This window comes from Mytilus galloprovincialis, chromosome 4 (assembly GCF_965363235.1).
Source record: "Mytilus galloprovincialis chromosome 4, xbMytGall1.hap1.1, whole genome shotgun sequence".
In the NCBI taxonomy this organism is placed as follows: Eukaryota; Metazoa; Mollusca; class Bivalvia; order Mytilida; family Mytilidae; genus Mytilus; species Mytilus galloprovincialis.
The window spans coordinates 3,205,119-3,225,635 of NC_134841.1; the positions used below are offsets into that span (position 1 = coordinate 3,205,119).

At 32.5% G+C, this 20,517-nt stretch overlaps 1 protein-coding gene across 1 annotated transcript; it reads left to right on the forward strand.

The window, feature by feature from the left end:
* The first annotated feature begins 335 nt into the window (after positions 1 to 335).
* Positions 336 to 17,824, forward strand: LOC143071127 (uncharacterized). Its single transcript, XM_076245251.1, has 6 exons — positions 336 to 379; positions 4,538 to 4,626; positions 6,865 to 7,106; positions 13,939 to 14,086; positions 14,873 to 15,295; positions 15,730 to 17,824. Exons 2-6 carry the CDS (start codon positions 4,539 to 4,541, stop codon positions 15,804 to 15,806), a joined length of 978 nt encoding a protein of 325 aa, XP_076101366.1. The 5' UTR covers positions 336 to 379; position 4,538; the 3' UTR covers positions 15,807 to 17,824.
* Positions 17,825 to 20,517: the final 2,693 nt, after the last annotated feature.

Genomic DNA, 20,517 nt, shown 5'->3' on the forward strand with positions numbered 1-20,517 from the left:
AAATGACGGAAAATTAAATTTGAAATTTTGAAATAAAGAATAAAGATAAAATGTGTGAGTTTTACAGTTGCAGGAAAATTGGTATCGTACATGTTATTATCGGAATATCTATACCTTCAAAATTACAACAAAAAATAATTCATTTTAAAACAAAAGAATCAAAATCTTTTAAATTAAATTTGATTGAATTTACGTGATATTTGATTTTACATGCTAACGCTCGTACTTTATAACGACGTTAATCATTCGCTCTCAAACACACACAAACATCCCACGGTGTTTATTTAAAGCTTTCAATGTTAAATTAATTAACCGTTAAATCGTATTACGTTTCGACTGTAATTGGTATACATGAGTCGGATGACTGTTTATCTGTCATGTAAGTTGAATCCGATTTATACTCGTCAGTTCTAGAGAAAAGCGTACTTTTCAATAATTTGTTTACGATTTGTAAGTAGGTGAGAGTAAATCAGTTTAATGATAAGTTGATATTGACATGAAACTCTATTATTTTTTAGAAATCATGAACTTTATTGGACATAAATTAATAAATATTTAAATAGTTATAAATAAGATAAACCTGTTTTTAAATCCCAATCAATATCGACATTTAGGTCATAATATATGTACAAATAGGACCCGTTACTATGCTCTAATAAGTTTATCGTATTTGCAATATTTGTGATAATTGCTCAAGTGATTGATTCTAAGGAATCATTATGATTTAAAACAAAGGAAATATTCTGTGCAAAATATAAGGACTTCGCTTTTTTAAATGAGTAAGAAAATTATAAATTAAGACAAGAAAACAATATACATTTCACGAATTTTTACGTCAATACTTATTTATAAATCAACAAGGGGTAAATATAAGAAAGACTTTTAAAAACCAGTTATGTTGGGATTGTTTTTAAAGAACATGTAACAAATAGCCTGTATTATTAATCAATATCTAAATTACTATCTATATTGTATTATTAATCAATATCTAAATTACTATCTATATTGTATTATTAATCAATATCTAAATTACTATCTATATTGTATTATTGTCGTGGTTTGTGTTGAGCACTGACAATAATAATGTTTTACGTTAAAAATTATATTTTCTTTTAAAAATAAGAAGGTGTGTTAAATGATTGTCAATGAGACAACTTTCCACAAGAGACCAAATGACCCCGAAATTACAAATAGGTCCCCGAACGACCTTCAACAATGAGAAAAGCCAATACCGTATATTCAGCTACAAAAAAAAACCGAAATGACAAATGTAAAACAATTCATACGAGAAAACTAATGGGTTTGTTTATGGGTAAAATAATGAACGAAAAGCAAATATATTACACTGGTTACATATACTATTTACTATTATAAGATATACACATTTATTCACTGAAAGTTGACAGCTTGAGAGCTAAAGGGTAGATAGCCCAACCAACAGTTATACAAAACAATTAGACATTTATAATTAAGAGTAACGGATCTTAAAACATTACAAACGGTTCTGTAAAGATGTATCTATCATTTCTAGTCTTATGCAATAATGATCGAATTATTGTCTTCCAACTTAACTTAGTAAAATAATGATAACTGATTTTTTTGTAGTTGAGTGTACTACATGTACGATACATGTCTAAAACTTATGTTTCCAATTGTCATATGTGAATGGAGATAAGTGTTTATGGTTAGATGACATAAAAAGTATTCTAAATGAATGTGTTTTAACATATATTTGGAACTCACAAACGTTTATTAATTTAAATTGGCTGCATCTGACAGTTAGTAGAAACCTAAACGATCAATTTGAACAGAATTGGCACTTATAGTTAGAAAAATCACCAAAAGCTGTAAATTACAAAGTATTTAAAGATAATTTTATTTCGGAGGCTTATTTAGATATTTTAGACAACAAACATCTTGTAGAGGTTTGCAGATTTAGAACGACGAATCATGAATTACCTATTTCAGCTGGTACATGTAGAGGACATGTACCTTATTTGTATTGGATACCAAAGCTTCATAAAATTCCGTACACACAACGGTATATTGCTGGCTCATCTTCATGTTCAACTAAAGAATTGTCCATTAGATTGACTAAAATTCTGTCCGCAGTGAATGAGGGTATTCAGAAATACTGTGAAACTGTTTACTCGCGTAGTGGTATTAACCATATGTGGATTCTTAAAAATTCTAAAGAACTTCTAGACAATTTTAAATCTCGGTCTTTTTTCTGAAATTAGTTCCATCAAAACTTTTGATTTTTCAACCCTGTATACCACCATTCCCCATGTGAAATTGAAAAATCGCCTAAAAGAATTAATCCACAATGCCTTTCAACATTAAAATGGTAGCATACGCTAGAAATTTATTACTGTGGGATTTCATAAGGCATATTTCGTTAATAGTGACAAACAAAAAGGTAAAACATACTACACAGAACAACAAGTGATCAGTATGCTGTAGTTTCTTATCGACAACATATTTGTTGAGTTTGGAGGTAGACTTTTCCAACAAATTGTCGGCATTCCTATGGGAACAAACTGTGCGCCTCTTTTTGTCGACCTTTTCTTATTTTCATATGAATCGAAGTTCCTCCAGACACTTGTCAAAAACAAGAGGATCAAGGAAGCCAGATTATTTAATTTCACTTTCAGATATATTGATGATGTTCTTTCCATAAACAATCCGAACTTTTCTGATTGGGTTCCATTAATATATCCCCCAGAACTAGAGATTAAAGAAACAACAGACACGGCTTCCTCCGCCTCATTTTTAGACTTATATCTCGAATTTGACTTACACAGTCATCTCAGTACCAGAATCTATGACAAACGAGACGATTTTAATTTTGAAATTATAAATTTCCCCCACCTTAGTAGCAATATACCAACTTCACCTGCATATGGGATATATATTTCCAAATTATTCGATATTCAAGAGCTTGCAGCTCCTACTCCGACTTTGTAAAACGCCATCAGTGTCTGAGTAGAAAGTTGATGAACCAGGGTTATGTCAAAGAACGTCTCGGCCTTTTTCTAAAAAAGTTCATCGGAAGGTACCAAAACCTTGTTGATAAATATTCCGTATCAACTTCTCAAATAATATACACGATGGTCTTGGTGTATAGATTCTGCGTACTGATGTTGCTTATCATCTTAACAACGTGTTTTATAGTTCTTTCATTTGTCTTTGTTCTATTATTTATATTACTTTTACTGTTGAATGGTTTTATATGATATTCGTTTGACGTGGCTCGGTACTTATACATCTCGTCAATGTGTTTGTATTGGCTTTTGTTTTTTGGTGGTTTGTTTTGTATATGCGACCTTTTTTTTTTCTTTTGTTCTTATAACGTGACTCTGTACTTTAAAAGATCCCGTCGGTATGATATTGTTCTATTATATGTCATTATGATATATTTCTATTATGAATTACTATATACGTTGAACCACAAACGTCAAAATCATTCAATCGCGTAGTGGAATTAACTATTTGTGGATTCTTTTAAATTCTATATATAACTTTTAGACTAGTTTAAATCTCGGTCTATTTCTGAAATTTATTCTTACATACTTTTGATTTTTTAACCCTGTATGCTAACATTGCCTATGTAACGTGTGTGACGTATAAAATTTTCTGACATCAGACACTCAAATCAATGAATGTGTTCTTAGATAGTAGATGTTTTTGTGTTCTGTTAAATTGTTCCTTTTAAAATTGTTATACGATGATGACTGATGTACCCATATTTTTATTTATTTAACGCATCAATGTAAATATAACGGAATTTGATGAGACTGTCATTAAAGTGAGAGGGTTAGCGCTATAGAACCAGGTTTAATCCACCATTTTCTACATTTGAATATGCCTGTACCGAGTCAGGTATGACAGTTCTTGTCCATTCGTTTTTGATACGTTTTGTTATTTGATTTTGCCATGTGATTATGGACTTTCCGAATTGATTTTCCTCTAAGTTCAGTATTTTTTTGATTTTACTTTTTTTTTAACACCAGTGAACAAAATAGAAACTGTACTCTGTGCAAAAACAATGAACTCGGGGATGAATTTCACTTTATTTTGGAATGTTCAATTTGAACAGGAGAGAAAAAACTGCATACAAAAATGTAGTTACACCAAACGAAATATTTTAAAGTATCAATTATTAATTTCATCCAAAAAGAAAGTAGAGTTTATTAAACTCGACAATTTATCAAAACAATAAATAAATCTCCAAGCTGAATCTAGTGTGAAGCCACCCCTGTTAATTTTTGTAAAAGGTCTTGTACTAATAGTATTAATTAAATGTTGTGTATATTGTAAATGTTGTACATAAGTATATCTCTATACCTTGTCAAAATGATGGTTTATTGAGAATAAAAAGATATGTCAATAAGCGAGGTTTATATATATTTGTGGTTTAAAATTGATAAGACGCAGCAATACAAGAAACAAATGAGAAATTCACACTTTCACACAAGAGTTGTTATTTACATTGAGGTTAAACCACGTGCAGTAATCTGTTTTTGTGCTTTTTTAGAATGAAGGTCACAAGAGAGCATACGTTTGCCTTCGTGTTCTTGTTTAGTCTTAATATAAACAGTTGTTATGGAATATATTCAGTTGATTGTAAGTATACTTATTATGTCTTGAATTTAAGAAAATCTCGTAGAATGATAGTCATACATATTAATTATTTGTTTTATACTTCTTTTATTTTCAGAAGGAAAGCTTTTTAATTGTTTTTATGAATATCTATGCTTTATTGTTAGATTAAATAATATTTTGAGTGTGAGTACCTTATTTTTTGTGTCGTTGACGAATGCAGTATCACAGATGTGTCTAGTCTTCCTCCTAAGGATGTACTTAAGTGGAATGAAATAAATTAACAATTAAAGATTGATACTATAAGTCAGAAGAGCATTAGTTAAGGAACAAAATAAGCAAAACATATTGATAGGTCATGGAACACCTTTTCGAGTTATTTGATTTTTTAAACATGTCGAAAAAAGGATGACTCAGACTTTTACCTTATATTATACTTTCATTGGTATTATTTGGTTCTCTACTGAAAAGAACGAAAATCAAAAATCTGCTTATATTTTGCAAAATAATCTTTTATGAGCTATCAACTCTTATATGAAAAAATAAATGGGTGTTATGGGGCAAAATATTTTACCTTGTACCGTAGAGAAAAACACCAAGGAGCCTGAACATCTGACACAAAACCCCACTTTAGTTCATCCTTAAATTCATAATTGTTGAGTTTTATCCAAATTAGATTTTTATCTCTCAGTTTGTAGATAGTATCAGTATCAAATGAACACATATAGACATTGTCTGTAATCAACATTATATACATATATTATCAGGAAAGAAATTTTCGGCAACTCATTTGATTTGTAAATTGTATTTTGCAATTTGCATTTTATTTCAGTTTGTCTTTTACGTTCAGATATTTCACATCTAATCTTTTATAGTCATATTCTTTACAAAGCACGGTCGGTATAAAACAATCCAACAGTAAAAGTAATATTAATGATAGAACAAAGACAAATGAAAGAACAATATAACACGTTGTTTTAAGATGATAAACAACATCAGTACGCAGAATCTATACATCAAGACCATCATGTATTATTTGTGAATTTGATACGGAATATTTATCAACAAGGTCTTTGTACCTTCCGATGAACTTTTTTAGAAAAAGGACGAAACGTTCTTTGACATACCCCTGGTTCATCAACTTTCTACTCAGACACTGATGACGTTTAGTATGACGTCCATTATCACTGAACTAGTATACACATTTTTTAAGGGGTCAGCTGAAGGACACCTCCGGGTGTGGGAGTTTCTCGCTACATTGAAGACCCATTGGTGGCCTTCGGCTGTTGTCTGCTCTATGGTCGGGTTGTTGTCGCTTTGGCACATTCCCCATTTCCTTTCTTAGTTTTATTTTAACCATACTCTCTACGTTAAATCATTTGTTGATGATGTATGACTATGAAAGTTTATTTTTTCTTGGTATTTTTGTTGGTTTTTTTTGTATATAATTTTTAAATTCCCATCGGTCTTAACGTATTTTATTGGCTTGAAATATTCTCAAACTATATATGTGAAATTGATAATTTTTGCTCTCAGTCTTTGTTTAATAGAAAACAAAGGATTTATTGATTGTTGGTTGCTTTACGCCGCATTAGCACAACAAGGCTATATCGCGGCGAGAAAACAAAGGATTGGTTGATTGTTGGTTGCTTTACACCACATTAGCACAACAAGGCTATATCGCGACGAGAAAACAAAGGATTGGTTGATTGTTGGTTGCTTTACACCACATTAGCACAACAAGGCTATATCGCGACGAGAAAACAAAGGATTGGTTGATTGTTGGTTGCTTTACGCCGCATTAGCACAACAAGGCTATATCGCGGCGAGAAAACAAAGGATTGGTTGATTGTTGGTTGCTTTACGCCGCATAAGCACAACAAGGCTATATCGCGGCGAGAAAACAAAGGATTGGTTGCTTGTTGGTTGCTTTACGCCGCATTAGCACAACAAGGCTATATCGCGGCGAGAAAACAAAGGATTGGTTGCTTGTTGGTTGCTTTACGCCGCATTAGCACAACAAGGCTATATCGCGGCCAGAAAACAAAGGATTGGTTGATTGTTGGTTGCTTTACGCCGCATTAGCACAACAAGGCTATATCGCGGCGAGAAAACAAAGGAACTACATGTAGGGTATCTATTAATGACACAAAATCAGTATGTACACAGCATAAAGAAATACACAAAAAGTATAGTAACAGTGCTATTGTTTTTAAGTCTTTCTAGTCTATAGTCATGTACAAATATTTTATTATGTTTTAGTACAGTTTACGTCATATAATTGTGATGAGGAGGCAAGGCGACTAACAGAGAGTAAATATTATAATTTGTCATGGAATGGGCAAACTTCTCCTAAACTATGTGATTTTAGTTTTACTGGAGGAGAGTACAATAATCAAAGATCATATGAAGTATGTTTTGAGTCATTACTATTTGATTTGCCTTCTACTTTTGGAAATGTGGAGCTGCACGTACAGAACAAAACAGGGAGTAAATCAAGATGGGTAAGTGCATAGTGTGAGTGATAACATGATAACATATTCGTTTTAAATACGCGAAGGATTCTGAAGCGCTACGGTAGTCCGATGCAATGGTAGTGCTGCAGTACGATGGTCCGCACTGAAGCGTGTTTGTTTTCACTGTGTGATAATACTGAAAATGTGACGCAAATTTGCTGATAGCTCCGCTGAAGTGCGTTGGTGGTTATATGGTCGATGGTTTAACTGTGACGTTGATGTTTACGATGAAAGTCAATGCCGATGGTGTATACTAGCTAATAAGCAATGGTCTTAAGTGAGAACTACATTAAGTGTGGTAGTGTAGTGTTAAGCATGATAGCATTGTGGATATTTTGACAATACTGAGCTACCTCTTATTTGTTATATTTACAAGAAATCTACCCGGAAATTTGTGTTTAATTATAGTCAACTGTGTAAAGATGTTAATATCAGTGAAAATACACCTACTTCATGTAATTGTAGTACCTCCGAATATATTTATGGACCCATTTCCCATGTTATAACAGGAGATCTTAACATCGTTCAAGACCGAGAGTTAAAATCATTCCTCAGTAAAGGACCTAAATATCGTCCCCCGTCAATTATTAATTGGAATGAGTGTCGTAATATCATCCACGACTCACTCCATACTTACTGTATGAAATGGATAAAACGGGAAAAAGCTGACAAAAAATCTTTGGACTCTTTTTTTAATTCAGTAATGAAGATAGTTGATATACGTATTCAACATTTTAAAGAACATTTTACTATTAACAATAACCACAAAAAACCTATTTCTCGTATCAAACATAAACTAAAAGAACTAGCCAAGAAATTTGTTTTTGTCCCGGCCGATAAAGCTGCTAATAATATTATTATTGTTTGACGTAAATTTTACATTGAGGTTCTGAAAAAAGAAATCACCAATTCACCAACATTCCAACTGACTCCATTTTCAGAAAACGACATCTGTAACAAACATAAACTTTTAGCTACCGCTTTACAAGCAGAGCCAAATACAATGAAAGTCCCAAATATGTACTGGCTTCCGAAGCTACACAAAACACCTTACAAATATAGATTTATTTCGTCTTCAAGCCATTGTTCCACTACTAAATTGTCTATTCTTCTTACCAGCACACTTGGTACAATTAAAAACCTGATAATAAATTGTTCAAATAAGGCCTTCGAAAATAGTGGAATTAATTACTTTTGGAGTGTCAAGAACTCGTTGGAAGTACTTGATAAATTGCATGCTTATATTGGTGATTTTAAATCTGTTCAAAGTTTTGATTTTTCTACCCTGTATACCACATTGCCTCACATTCTCATTAAGAAAAAATTCACACACCTAATTAAATGGGCATTTAAAAAGTCAGAATGTGAATATATATGTTCAAACTCTTTTAGGTCATTTTTTAGTAGCAATAAACAAAAAAAAAAACTATGTCAATTGGACATGCTTTGATACTATATATGCCCTTGAATTTTTACTAGATAACATTTTTGTTCGCTTTGGGGATTCCGTATATCGTCAGATTATCGGAATTCCAATGAGGACTAACTGTGCACCACTTATTGCGGACCTGTTTTTGTATTGCTATGAGTTACAATTTATGACAAAAATAAGCAGAGACCCATCGAAACAACATCTTATAAACAAATTTAATAATACTTTTAGATATTTGGATGATATTTTGGCTCTCAATAATGACGACTTCAGTATGTATATTAAAGAAATTTATCCTGTTGAATTTACTTTAAATAAAGCTAATACTAACAATGACCACTGCCCTTTCCTCGATCTTGATATTGTGATAGTCGTGTTTTACGGGGGTTCCATAAACGACAAGTCTAAGGTTCTTTGACATCACTTTATTATTATAACATGCAGACTTCTTATACGTTCAGGTATTTCACATCCAATTTTTTATGGAAATATTCTTTATAAAGCACAAAGGTGTCAGTAATCACCTCAAAAACTAAAAAAACCTTTGAATAGACTTATTAAGAAGGGATATAGTTACGAGACTGTTGTCAGGTCATTAAAGATTGCATATTTTGGCGTTAATATTGATTCACTTATAGGGTCTTTGCATCGGAACTAAACACATTTATTCAAAAACCAGTTGTTGGCATGACACGGGTTATGTTCTTCTCATATATGTTATGATGGTATGATACTAAACCCCTAACGGGAAGGATTGTGCCTGATGTTCATATGATGAAATCATAATCTTTCAGTCAGTTTAATTGAAGTCTGGAGCTGGCATGTCAGTTAACTGCTAGTAGTCTGTTGTTATTTATGTATTATTGTCATTTTGTTTATTTTCTTTGGGTACATCTTCTGACATCAGACTCGGACTTCTCTTGAACTGAATTTTAATGTGCGTATTGTTATGCGTTTACTTTTCTACATTGGCTAGAGGTATAGGGGGAGGGTTGAGATCTCACAAACATGTTTAACCCCGCCGCATTTTTGCGCCTGTCCCAAGTCAGGAGCCTCTGGCCTTTGTTAGTCTTGTATTATTTTAATTTTAGTTTCTTGTGTACAATTGGGAAATTAGTATGGCGTTCATTATCACTGAACTAGTATATATTTGTTTAGGGGCCAGTTGAAGGACGCCTCCGGGTGCGGGAATTTCTTGCTACATTGAAGACCTGTTGGTGACCTTCTGCTGTTGTTTTTTTCTATGGTCGGGCTGTTGTCTCTTTGGCACATTCCCCATTCCATTCTCAATTTTATTGTATTTAGAAGGTCGATTTTGAGTGTTGGTAAGGTGAAATCAGAGACTTTACAACTTAAATTATATAACTTTCAGCTTATCATGAAGCAGAACCGATCCAAAAACATTTAAGGGATGGCTTCGATTAAGTGTTATGTATTCAAGCGGGAAGATTTGCTGCCTGACTTTGTTTTAAATATTTATGTTACCTCCACCTGCACCGCTCACTTGATTCATTCATTCGTTACTTTCGTTTCCCTTTCCTTTTATTTCCTTTGTTAGCATGCAACATTCATACACTTATCCTCCTGTCTGCAAATTACTATGGTGTTGTAAATAATGGTTAATAATAAAAACATTGCAATATTCAAACGTAATGCTTGAACAATCGCAAAAGGACTTTCGTACTTTGGCGCGGACCATCATATTTCAGTGTCCCAATTGCATCCCGAATCACCGTTAACATATGTTTTCCACACACAAAACATCCTTTTGACTATTTTAATTCTATTTTCTTTAAAGTCTCCTTTTTTATTTTTTGAGGTACTTTCTGTTATGCGTTTATTTTTCTACATTGGCTAGAGGTATAGGGGAAGGGTTGAGTTCTCATAAACAATTTTGCGCCTGTCCCAAGTCAGGAGCCTCTGGTTTTTGTTAGTCTCGTGATTTTTTATTTTAGTTTCTTGTGTATAGTTCGGAGTTTAGTATGACGTCCATTATCACTAAACTAGTATACATATTTTAAAGGGGCCAGCTGCTCTATGATCAGGTTGTTGTCGCTTTGACACATTCCTTTCTCAATTTTATTTCTCAATTTTAATTATTTCTCAATGAAAGTAAAAAAAATAATATGTATCCTCTTTGGTTGCACTTTTATGTATACAAGAAACATACAATGATTGAAATAATTTGAACTGCATGTGGGTTAAGTGTTTTCACAGAATGAACCAGTAACTGTGGTTACTAGTAGTCAAAACTATTTTGAAAATTATCTGCTTGAATATATAATGAAGTATACTTACCCACTCGCAAATGAGCGACAACAAGTTGCTTTGGTTTCGTCGAATCATTTTAAAGTATGGATTCCAAAGTTTTATAACAATTTTGATATTGAAAAGAATACACAATGTGTAGCTTAGTTTCGGCATACTACCGCGACATTTAAAACACGAAGGTGAACAGGAAGATAACATTACTGTCGCAAAAGTTTCTGTTTTGAAAAGTTACTTCTTTAGGGGATGATTAAGTATTTTTCTCACTCGCAATATTAGAGAAAACTACATTTCTGTGGCTATGTCGAATAATTTTAGACTTACAAGCCTTATGGCAATTTGAATATCAGTTTTATTCAAAGGGTACACAATGTATGTATTGTTTCTGCCTATTACCATAGCATGAACCAGAACATTGTCAGGAAGGACCAATTTTTAAGTAAACAATAGGACTATAGAGTTCATACCATATCTTCTTAATTTTATTGTTTAAACCTTTTCCTTTTATGAGTCAGTATTTAAACAACACCTTTACTAAGATCACACAGCTCTTTGAGCTGACATGATATTCGATATACTATTTTCTTATCATGATTTCCAATTCATAGAAGTGATAAGTACAATGCAGATATACCATGACATGTAGGAAGAAAGTTATCTCCTTGAAACTTTTACGATATCCCTAATATTACCCAGAATTACCGAAAATGGATGTCAGGTTACCTAAACCAATCAGATCAAAGTGGTTATTTAATTGCGCAACTGAATATGGTATTCAAATAGATTATGAATTATCAACCCTGTATGACAGACATGTTGATTATGTGTATCGAATAGGCCAGGTTTACTATGGAAACATGATACACTACTCTTCAAAATCTGATAATCTATTGTCCGGATCGGATTCGGGTACCAGTAGCTTATTGAGTTTTCTTCTCTTTTTTCGTCAATCCGTGATGGTATCAACTTATAATCATTGATGTTCCGTATCAATACAGACAACAGTAGAAACCTGCTTTTCAATAGTCATAATTTGATTAAGCAAACTAAAAGCGAGGGACGCACATTAGATCTAAGAGAAAAACAACGGAGCTACAAAAAACACTTATCTACAACAAAAACAAACACCAACATACATGGAAACGGACTGTAGATGACAAAGAGGGACGAAATATATCAAAGGTACAGTCAAACTAATAAATTGACAACGCCATGGCTAAAAATGAAAAAGACAAACAGACAAACAATAGTACACATGACACAAATAGAAAACTAAAGAATAAACAACACGAACCCAACCAAAAACTTGGGGTTATCTCAGGTGCTTCGGAAGGGTAAGCAGATCCTGCTCCACATGTGGCACCGTCGTGTTGCTTATGTGATAACAAATCCGGTAAATAGTCTAATTCGGTAGGTCACCGGCATTCATGAAAGGGAAGGGGTTGTAGTTACGACGTAAGGAACATATCCGATATCATTTGTAAAACAGTTATTCCGTAACGGTCAACCAACTCGTGATGGCGTCCGTAAAATTTACGAATGGATGATTTCAACTTCACCATTTGGAACTCTCAGTTTAATAGCTTCCTTGTGAGCAGCAACCCTCTATCAAGAAAATCATGATAGAAAATGCAAGCATGGTAATATCGTTTCAATTGGGAGATATATACCACGTATGCAGGTGCTGCTGGAATGTTGCTACTTAGAAATAAAAGTTCACAGTTGGAAAGCTGAAATGATCTCTTTTGTCGTAAAGTTTTGTTTTCAAACGACCCTCATTGTCAATTTCTAGATGTAAGTCAAGATATGAGGCCGACTTAACTGTATCTGTGGTATCCTTTATCTCTAGTTTGATGGGATAGATGCGTTCCACATAGTCACCAAATTTTGAGTGAAAGAACATCATCTATATAGCGGAAAGTATAGCTAAAGGATATCGCTAACTTCTTATCTTTCTTCCTAAGATGTTGCTGCATGAAGTCAGCCTCAAATAACAACTGTCGTATATCTGACTTGGTACAGGACATTTCAAGAAATAAATAGTGGGTTGAACCTGGTTGTACGGCTAGCCAAACTTGCCGCTTTTATGACATGTTAAAATTACCGCGAAAATGACAACACTACGTGTCAGAAATGTTCATTTTTTATCAAAAAAATTATATTAAACATGTTAAAGTCATAAGAAACCTAAAATCAAAAAAAATAATGCATATGTTTTTTTTATAACTCAATGGATAGTTTTCATTATAAAACTTATGTAGATATACTTTTTTTCTGAAGAAAATTCTTTAATTTATTCATATTTAGAAGAAGTTTACTTTATTTTAATTGCTTTTTAAGAAGCAATTCCCCCGACATATTTTCCGTATGCAAAGTGACTTCAGTGTGACCCATCTCGTAAAAATCCGGTGACCATAATACGCATGGATGTCCTTAAAATAAACTATTATCTGAATTTACATGTTAAACACGTGCTGAATTTCCATGCTTTTTTGTTGATTTTTTGTCGATTGTTGACAAACAGGTGACAATCGTTAAACTTCGGCTTGAAAACACGAACTTTAATTACCTGCCATATTTTCATAACAACACTGATCGATTGAAAAAAAAATGACGATTGTACGAAATTTACACGAAAAAAATGATAAATTCGTGCACAGAAGACTAAGTTTATAATGTTTGTATGCATTGGTGTAAGAATTGGAAGAACATTATTTTTCACCGGTCACTCGTTTCTTATGACTTTAAATGAAATGATACCATATAAAAAAATGTCTGATAAAAAAAAAAAAAAAAAAAAAAAAAAACCAACAACAAAAAACTGAAAAAACATTAACACATTTTCGCTTAAAATGAACCGGTCAGATTTAGCTGATATATCATCATGTAGCTCGTCCGATAATGATTGTACCAATATAATTAAAATTTTATAATATTTAGTTAAAAGTGTCTTTCAATTTTATATTTTATCATTATCCTGTTGCATTGGACTGCTTGAAAATAAAAAAAAAGTCTCCAATTCTAATCAGATAAGAATATAATAGATTCTTCAGAAGTTTTCTTTCAGGGAATTTAAAAGCCGTGTTTTCATTTCTTTTTATCAACTTTTATTTTTTGTAGTCATATAATAGTGCTGACCGATATATAGAGAAAACCTGTGTAAAACAGGCATACGAGTTAAGCATGTCCATTATTTTACCAAATGGATATACAGAGCCAACTCAAAAGACCTATCTCAATATTAAAGTGACAGCCTCTCGAATAGAAGGTACTAATATTTATTGATGAAATATGTGCATGCATAACATGTTACAAGCTTGGGATACAAATACTAAAGGTCATTAATAAGGATTTTGTTATGCCAGGCATAGATTACCTAAGCTGTATTTGGCACAACTTTTTGGAACTTTGGGTCCTTAATGCTCTTCAGGTTTTTACTTATTTGGCTTATAACTATTTTGATCTGAGCGTCAATGATGAGTCTTATGTACACGAAACGCGCGTCTGGCGTATCAAATTATAAGACTGATACCTTTGACAACCAAATAATGATCTTTGGCCTTTTTAACTTTTTTTGATTCGAGCGTCACTGATGAGTCTTTTGTAGACGAAACGCGCGTCTGGCGTATATACAAAATTTAGTGCTGGTATCTATGATTAGTTTATTTATTAAAATTACGAGATTTACAAAATTTGAAATACCAGACGAAAAAATATCAAACAAAAACACGTAAACCAATTGAAGTCATTGGTTTTGTTAAATTGATTTCTTTTTTTAAAACCAGATATTCTATTATACAATAAACAATAGGAAATAAAAAAAACTCTGTAATTTCATTATTCTTTGTTTATTATTCCTTCTGCAATCCTCGATCAGGAGAACATCAAATGACACCATTTAAACAGATATAACTTTAAAATATTATATTAAATAATATAATATTTTTAAAAATATCAACCCCGAATTATGCTGCAATGAAAGTCAATATGTTTGAAATATTATTGATATTTCAATTAAACATTGATCAACTTCTTATTTTACTTATAATTTTAGAAGACACAGTTGTAACCGTCTTCAGTATTATTTTAACTGTAGTTGCTGTTGCAATATTTGTTGGGTGTGCATGTAGCATGTTTGGCTGTGTGAAGTCGGAAAATGGACCTTGTGGCGTACTTTCATGTATTGGTGAAGTTTTATCATATTGTTTGAGATGTAAATGTTTTGGGGATTGTAACTGTAGAGAGAATTTCTCATCATGTGACTGTGACGATATACTCAAGCCCTGTGGAGAATGCTGTTCTGCATGGGCGGGATGTTGTACAACACTCGTGTTAAGAGTGAGAGGCGAGAGTCCTCAAAATCATTCATCGGAAACGACAGAAATGGATTCCATACCACAGGAGTCTGAACAGATTAGCGTGTCGTCATCAATACTTGAGCCTACTGGACCGCCACCAAATTATCATTCATTACAAGGTATTTATTATCATTTATTACTTTATCATATGTTGTACATTTGTTGCCATTTGCACAACTACAACATAATTTGATTGCTTCAGCTCAAATCACGGTATATGAAAGTTTAAAGAGTTCATCAACGCATATACTTATTTATTTAATATCAATTGTTACCTTTGCATAATAAAAATAAAAAAATGCACTTGTTCTCGAAGACAATCTTTTCTTAATTACGCAGACAGAGGTTATCTTTGTCTGTGTTGTAAGTTAGAAAAGTTTTCAATAACTTTCAATTTGTATTTATATATTTCATTGTCATTAAACATTGTCATTAAAAGATAAAGACAAAGATGTGGTATGATTGCCAATGAGACTACTTTAATACTTTCGGCAATACACAAACTTGTTAAACGTAATACTACATCTGCAATACCCTTTTTTGTCTATTGCAGGAGATCCATTAGCGCCTCCTCCAAGCTATGAAGCCGCTACAGCTTACAAACAACCTTCTGCCCCTCCAATCGAGTAATAAACACACAAAGAGATATATTAACGCCTCCTCTAAGTTATGAAGCAGCTACAGCTTACAAGCAACCTGCAGCTCCTCCTATTGAGAGAGATAGACAGAGAGAAAGAGAGAAAGAGAGAGAGAGAGAACATCATACATACATCAGGCTATCTGGGACAAATATTGTTCGTTGCTTTTTTTGTACTGTTTTCGTCGTAGAAGTACATTACTGAGTTAATTTGTGCTGTGAAGTATTGTTAATGATTTCGGTTGTTCAAAATTTTACATCAAAGTGTTTTAGTTCCCCTGAATGTTTTACTGGCAATGTTATATACTTTTTAAATGCATTTTCGTACACCCCTTTGGCGCTCCATTATTAAAAGGGAAAATAAAATGTAATCAGCTCTTAAAATGTTGACAAATATATCAAGGGGATAGTCAAACTCAAGAGTAAAAAAACAAATTGAACTTGTCATGGCAAAATCAAAAATAGACAAAAATGCAAAAATGCAAAAATGCAAAAAAAAAAAAAAAAAAATTCAATGCGAACCCCACTACAAAATCCTGGATCATCAATGATGCTCAGTAACGGTCATGTATTTGTTTAGAGGCAAGCTGAAGGAAGTCTCCGGGTGCGGGAATTTCTTGCTGCGTAGAAGACCTATTGCTGACCTTCTGCTGTTGTCTGTTCTATGGTCGTGCTGTTGTCTCTTTGACACATTCCCCATTTCCATTCTCAATTTAACTTAAGGTTGAAGTCGAAGTTGATGTTAGGCTGCTGTGACTGTTCTTGTTATGTCTTTATTGTTATATGCTCAATTCTAATATGACGTCCTTATTACGCTTTGTAAACAAAGCCGTGTTCTAATGAGCACAAAATATGTTTGACACATGCGCACGAACTTACTATTTATATTAACGTTATTTCCATCGTTATCCTTTAAAATATATACATTTAAGCAGCTAACATAAACTTTTATTATATTTTTTTTTATGAAGCAACATATATTTACCCAGCTCGTAGCTTTTAAACTTATCAAATATGAAATGCAATGCACAGACTCCTCCAGGAGGAAACGGGAACAGCCAAACATTTTTACGGTAATTTCGTACGCTTCGACCTATAAAAGTACTGTATTTGTCCTATTAGAATCGAAATAATTCCTTCATGTCATGCTCTATGCTCATTTTAACATGGGTAGGCATTATATTTGTCGATATTTTACACTGAGCGTTGTAAAATATCGACAAATATAATGCCTACCCATGTTAAAATGAGCATAGAGCATGACATGAAGGAATTATTTCTTAAACATTCTTCGTCTTGAAATCTTTTTAGTCTCAATCGTGCGACGTGAATACAAGTATGAGATGTGATATAAATGAGAGTTTGACGAATCATTGACCAAAAGATCACACCACTAGGATTTGCTGGCCTTTATTAGTTCATTTAAATCTCAAGTGTTTGTATTCTACGTCGATTGTGATGACCAGTACAATGTCAGATTTGAACATGGTACATTGATATTGCATCAGCTTTAACTTTTATGGGTGTAAACACTTTGTATTTTTTGCATTTGACTTTTTAATTGTTTTAATTCAATATTCGAGAAAAAGGAGCGGATGGCTTTGCAAGCCATGTATATTTAATTGGTGACCAATTACAAACCACTGAATTGCTGCCACTGTTGGTTACCATTGCAGTCTTCGGCGGTATCAACAACACAGAAGTAAGCACTAAATTTGACATATTAAATGATATGATAATTACTATAAAACTAGGTTCAATCCACCATTTTCTACATTTGAACATGCCTGTACCTAGTCAGGAATATGACAGTTGTTGTCTATTTGTTTGATTTGATTTATCATTTGATTAGGGACTTACCGTTATGAATTTTCCTTGGAGATCAGTATTTATGTGATTTTTACTTTACATAATTTTACCGTATTTGCAACACTCTGTTATGCTACAACAAGCATATATGGCCCTTGTAATATTTGTAACAATTTTTAAATAGATGTTATTTTCAATGCTATTCAACTTTGTATTTATTTGGCATTCAACTTGTTTTAAGCAGGCGTATTAGTCTTATGTATACAAATCTCGCATTTTGTGCAACAAAGTCCAAACTTGGTATCTAAAATTAGTTTGTTTTGATAATGAGCATACTGTAAAAAAATGTAAAATTGGAATTACATTTTGATACAAAAGTCCTTGGCATGATTAGGTTTTTTTTAATCTATAATAAATCATAAATAAATATGATAAAAGTACTAAAGAGTTGTGAAAGATACCAAATGGACCTACAAACTCATAAGTCGAAAATAAACTGGCTACGTCATGTATAAAGAAGAAAAATACAAACAATAACACAATAAAACACAAAACACAGCAGTTTCATAATCAAATGTCATTCATATGTGACGGACAGTTCGTGGTTCTGTTGTGCTGCTTTTGTGTGCTGCTTTTGTGTGCTGTCCTAGGTTGTTTTACGTGTTCGTTGTTATATTGGAGTTAGCATGTCGAAATGTACTATTGTAATGTTTATTGGTGAATTTCTCTGTCCTGAATGATCTTTCATGTATTTGTTCTGTACTCCTGTTATGTAAATAAACTCATCATAGATACCAGGACCAAATTTTGTATATACGCCAGACGCGCGTTTCGTCTACAAAAGACTCATCAGCGACGCTCGAATCCAAAAAAGTTAAAAAGGCCAAAAAGGTAATGTTGTCGTTTTAAAGATAAATTTATCATTGCCACAAAAGCGCGAGGTTAGGTTATCCACAAAACCAGGTTCAATCCACCTTTTCCCCCCTAAAATGTCCTGTAGCAAGTCAGTAAAATGACATTTGTTATCTTATAGTTCGTTTCTGTGTGTTATGCATTGTCGTTTGTTTTTTTCTTGCACTTTAGTGTTCCTGTTGTTTCGTTGCTTTCGTCTTATAATTGATGTGTTTCCCTCGTTTTAATTATAGTTTGTAACCTGGATTTGTTTCCTCTCAACCGATTAACGACTTTTGGAGAGCGGTATACTACTGTTGCATTTTTTTATTCAGATACCACATTCTTCAATATTCTGTCAGATTCTTATCAAACGTGAACAAGTATAACACCATCTAGATAATAGGGATAATTTTCACCAGATTGTCAGATCGGAAGGAATAATGATACTCTTAACAATACATAAATGAAATATACATTTTTTTTACATTTATAATTATGTATAAAAAACGGTAAATCACAATTAAGTTTCAAATGATGATATAGACTTTGATGATCAGAATTATTATTATTATTATTGATGACTGCATCATAGATCGTATGAATAACGTAACTTACATATAGAATTTAAAAGTACTTACATTGTTTATCATCTCAATAACGTGTTAAAGTGTGCTTTTATAAGTGCATATATAATTATTTTTACTGTTTAAACTATTTTTTGTGATGACAATTTGATGTGGCTCGGTACTTATACCTCCCTTCATTGTGTTATAGTGCTATGGTATATTTTTGTGTTGACAATTCGATGTGGCTCGGTACTTATACCTCCCTTCATTGTGTTATAGTGCTATGGTATATTTTTGTGTTGACAATTCGATGTGGCTCGGTACTTATACCTCCCTTCATTGTGTTATAGTGCTATGGTATATTTTTGTGTTGACAATTCGATGTGGCTCGGTACTTATACCTCCCTTCATTGTGTTTTAGTGCTATGGTATATTTTTGTGTTGACAATTCGATGTGGCTCGGTACTTATACCTCCCTTCATTGTGTTTTAGTGCTATGGTATATTTTTGTGTTGACAATTCGATGTGGCTCGGTACTTATATCTCCCTTCATTGTGTTATAGTGCTATGGTATATTTTTGTGTTCTTGTATTTTATTTTTGTTGGTCTGCTTTGTCTAAATGCCTTTATTTCTTTGTTCTTTTACGATTACGAAATAACACAATGTTGACGACTGTAATCCTAATTTTGACATTTTTATCTATCATGATCGATTCACATATTATTGTCTTCATATAAGTTAGTGGTTTATCTATCTTTGAAACAAGATTTAATCTCCCATTTTAAGGACTTTCTTTTTTGAATTTTCCTCAGATAACAGTATTTTGTAATTTTATTATTTTCTACCTAAGAAAATGCTTCTACCTGTACCTTATCAGGAATTTGACAGTTGATATCATTGGTTTGATATTTGACTATTAGTTTGCCATTTAACTATAATGGACTTTGCGTTTTGAATTTTCCTCGGAGTCAAGTATCTTTGTTAGTTTACTATTTCCGTTGTTTGTTTAACATTTGTATACAAAAAAATATATCTCTATTTACAATTTTTGTCTCAGTTGACGTAGAAATCTATATATTTGGAAAAAATGGAACTTAAAATTTTTTAATTTCGTTGTTAATTTTTGAATACTATTTTTTTATCAATTAACAAATATAACTCCAACTTTTTTTTAGAAGTTTCCTTTAAGTAGTCAAACAGTAGCCCATTAGGTAATAGGTAATTAGGAAATATAAGGAAAATTTTAGAATGAATAAGTTTTTAAATAACTTTACTCTACATATTTGAATATAGAAGGGGTTCATCATGGGCAAAGGACTAATTTTGTCATTTGCATTTGAGTGAATTGTGTGGTATTTACATGGATTAACTCTACTTTAATCTCTTTAGAAATTAGATAACCTATAAGTTATGAAAAATTGGTTTTCAATAATT

What these genes read in the sequence shown, in the direction of transcription:
- LOC143071127 (XM_076245251.1), top strand. Translation starts at nt 4,539, where the DNA reads ATGAAGGTCACAAGAGAGCATACGTTTGCCTTCGTGTTCTTGTTTAGT. An exon ending in TGGAATATATTCAGTTGATT is followed by an intron (nt 4,627 to 6,864) that starts GTAAGTATACTT and finishes ATTATGTTTTAG; the next exon opens with TACAGTTTACGTCATATAAT. An exon ending in CAGGGAGTAAATCAAGATGG is followed by an intron (nt 7,107 to 13,938) that starts GTAAGTGCATAG and finishes TATTTTTTGTAG; the next exon opens with TCATATAATAGTGCTGACCG.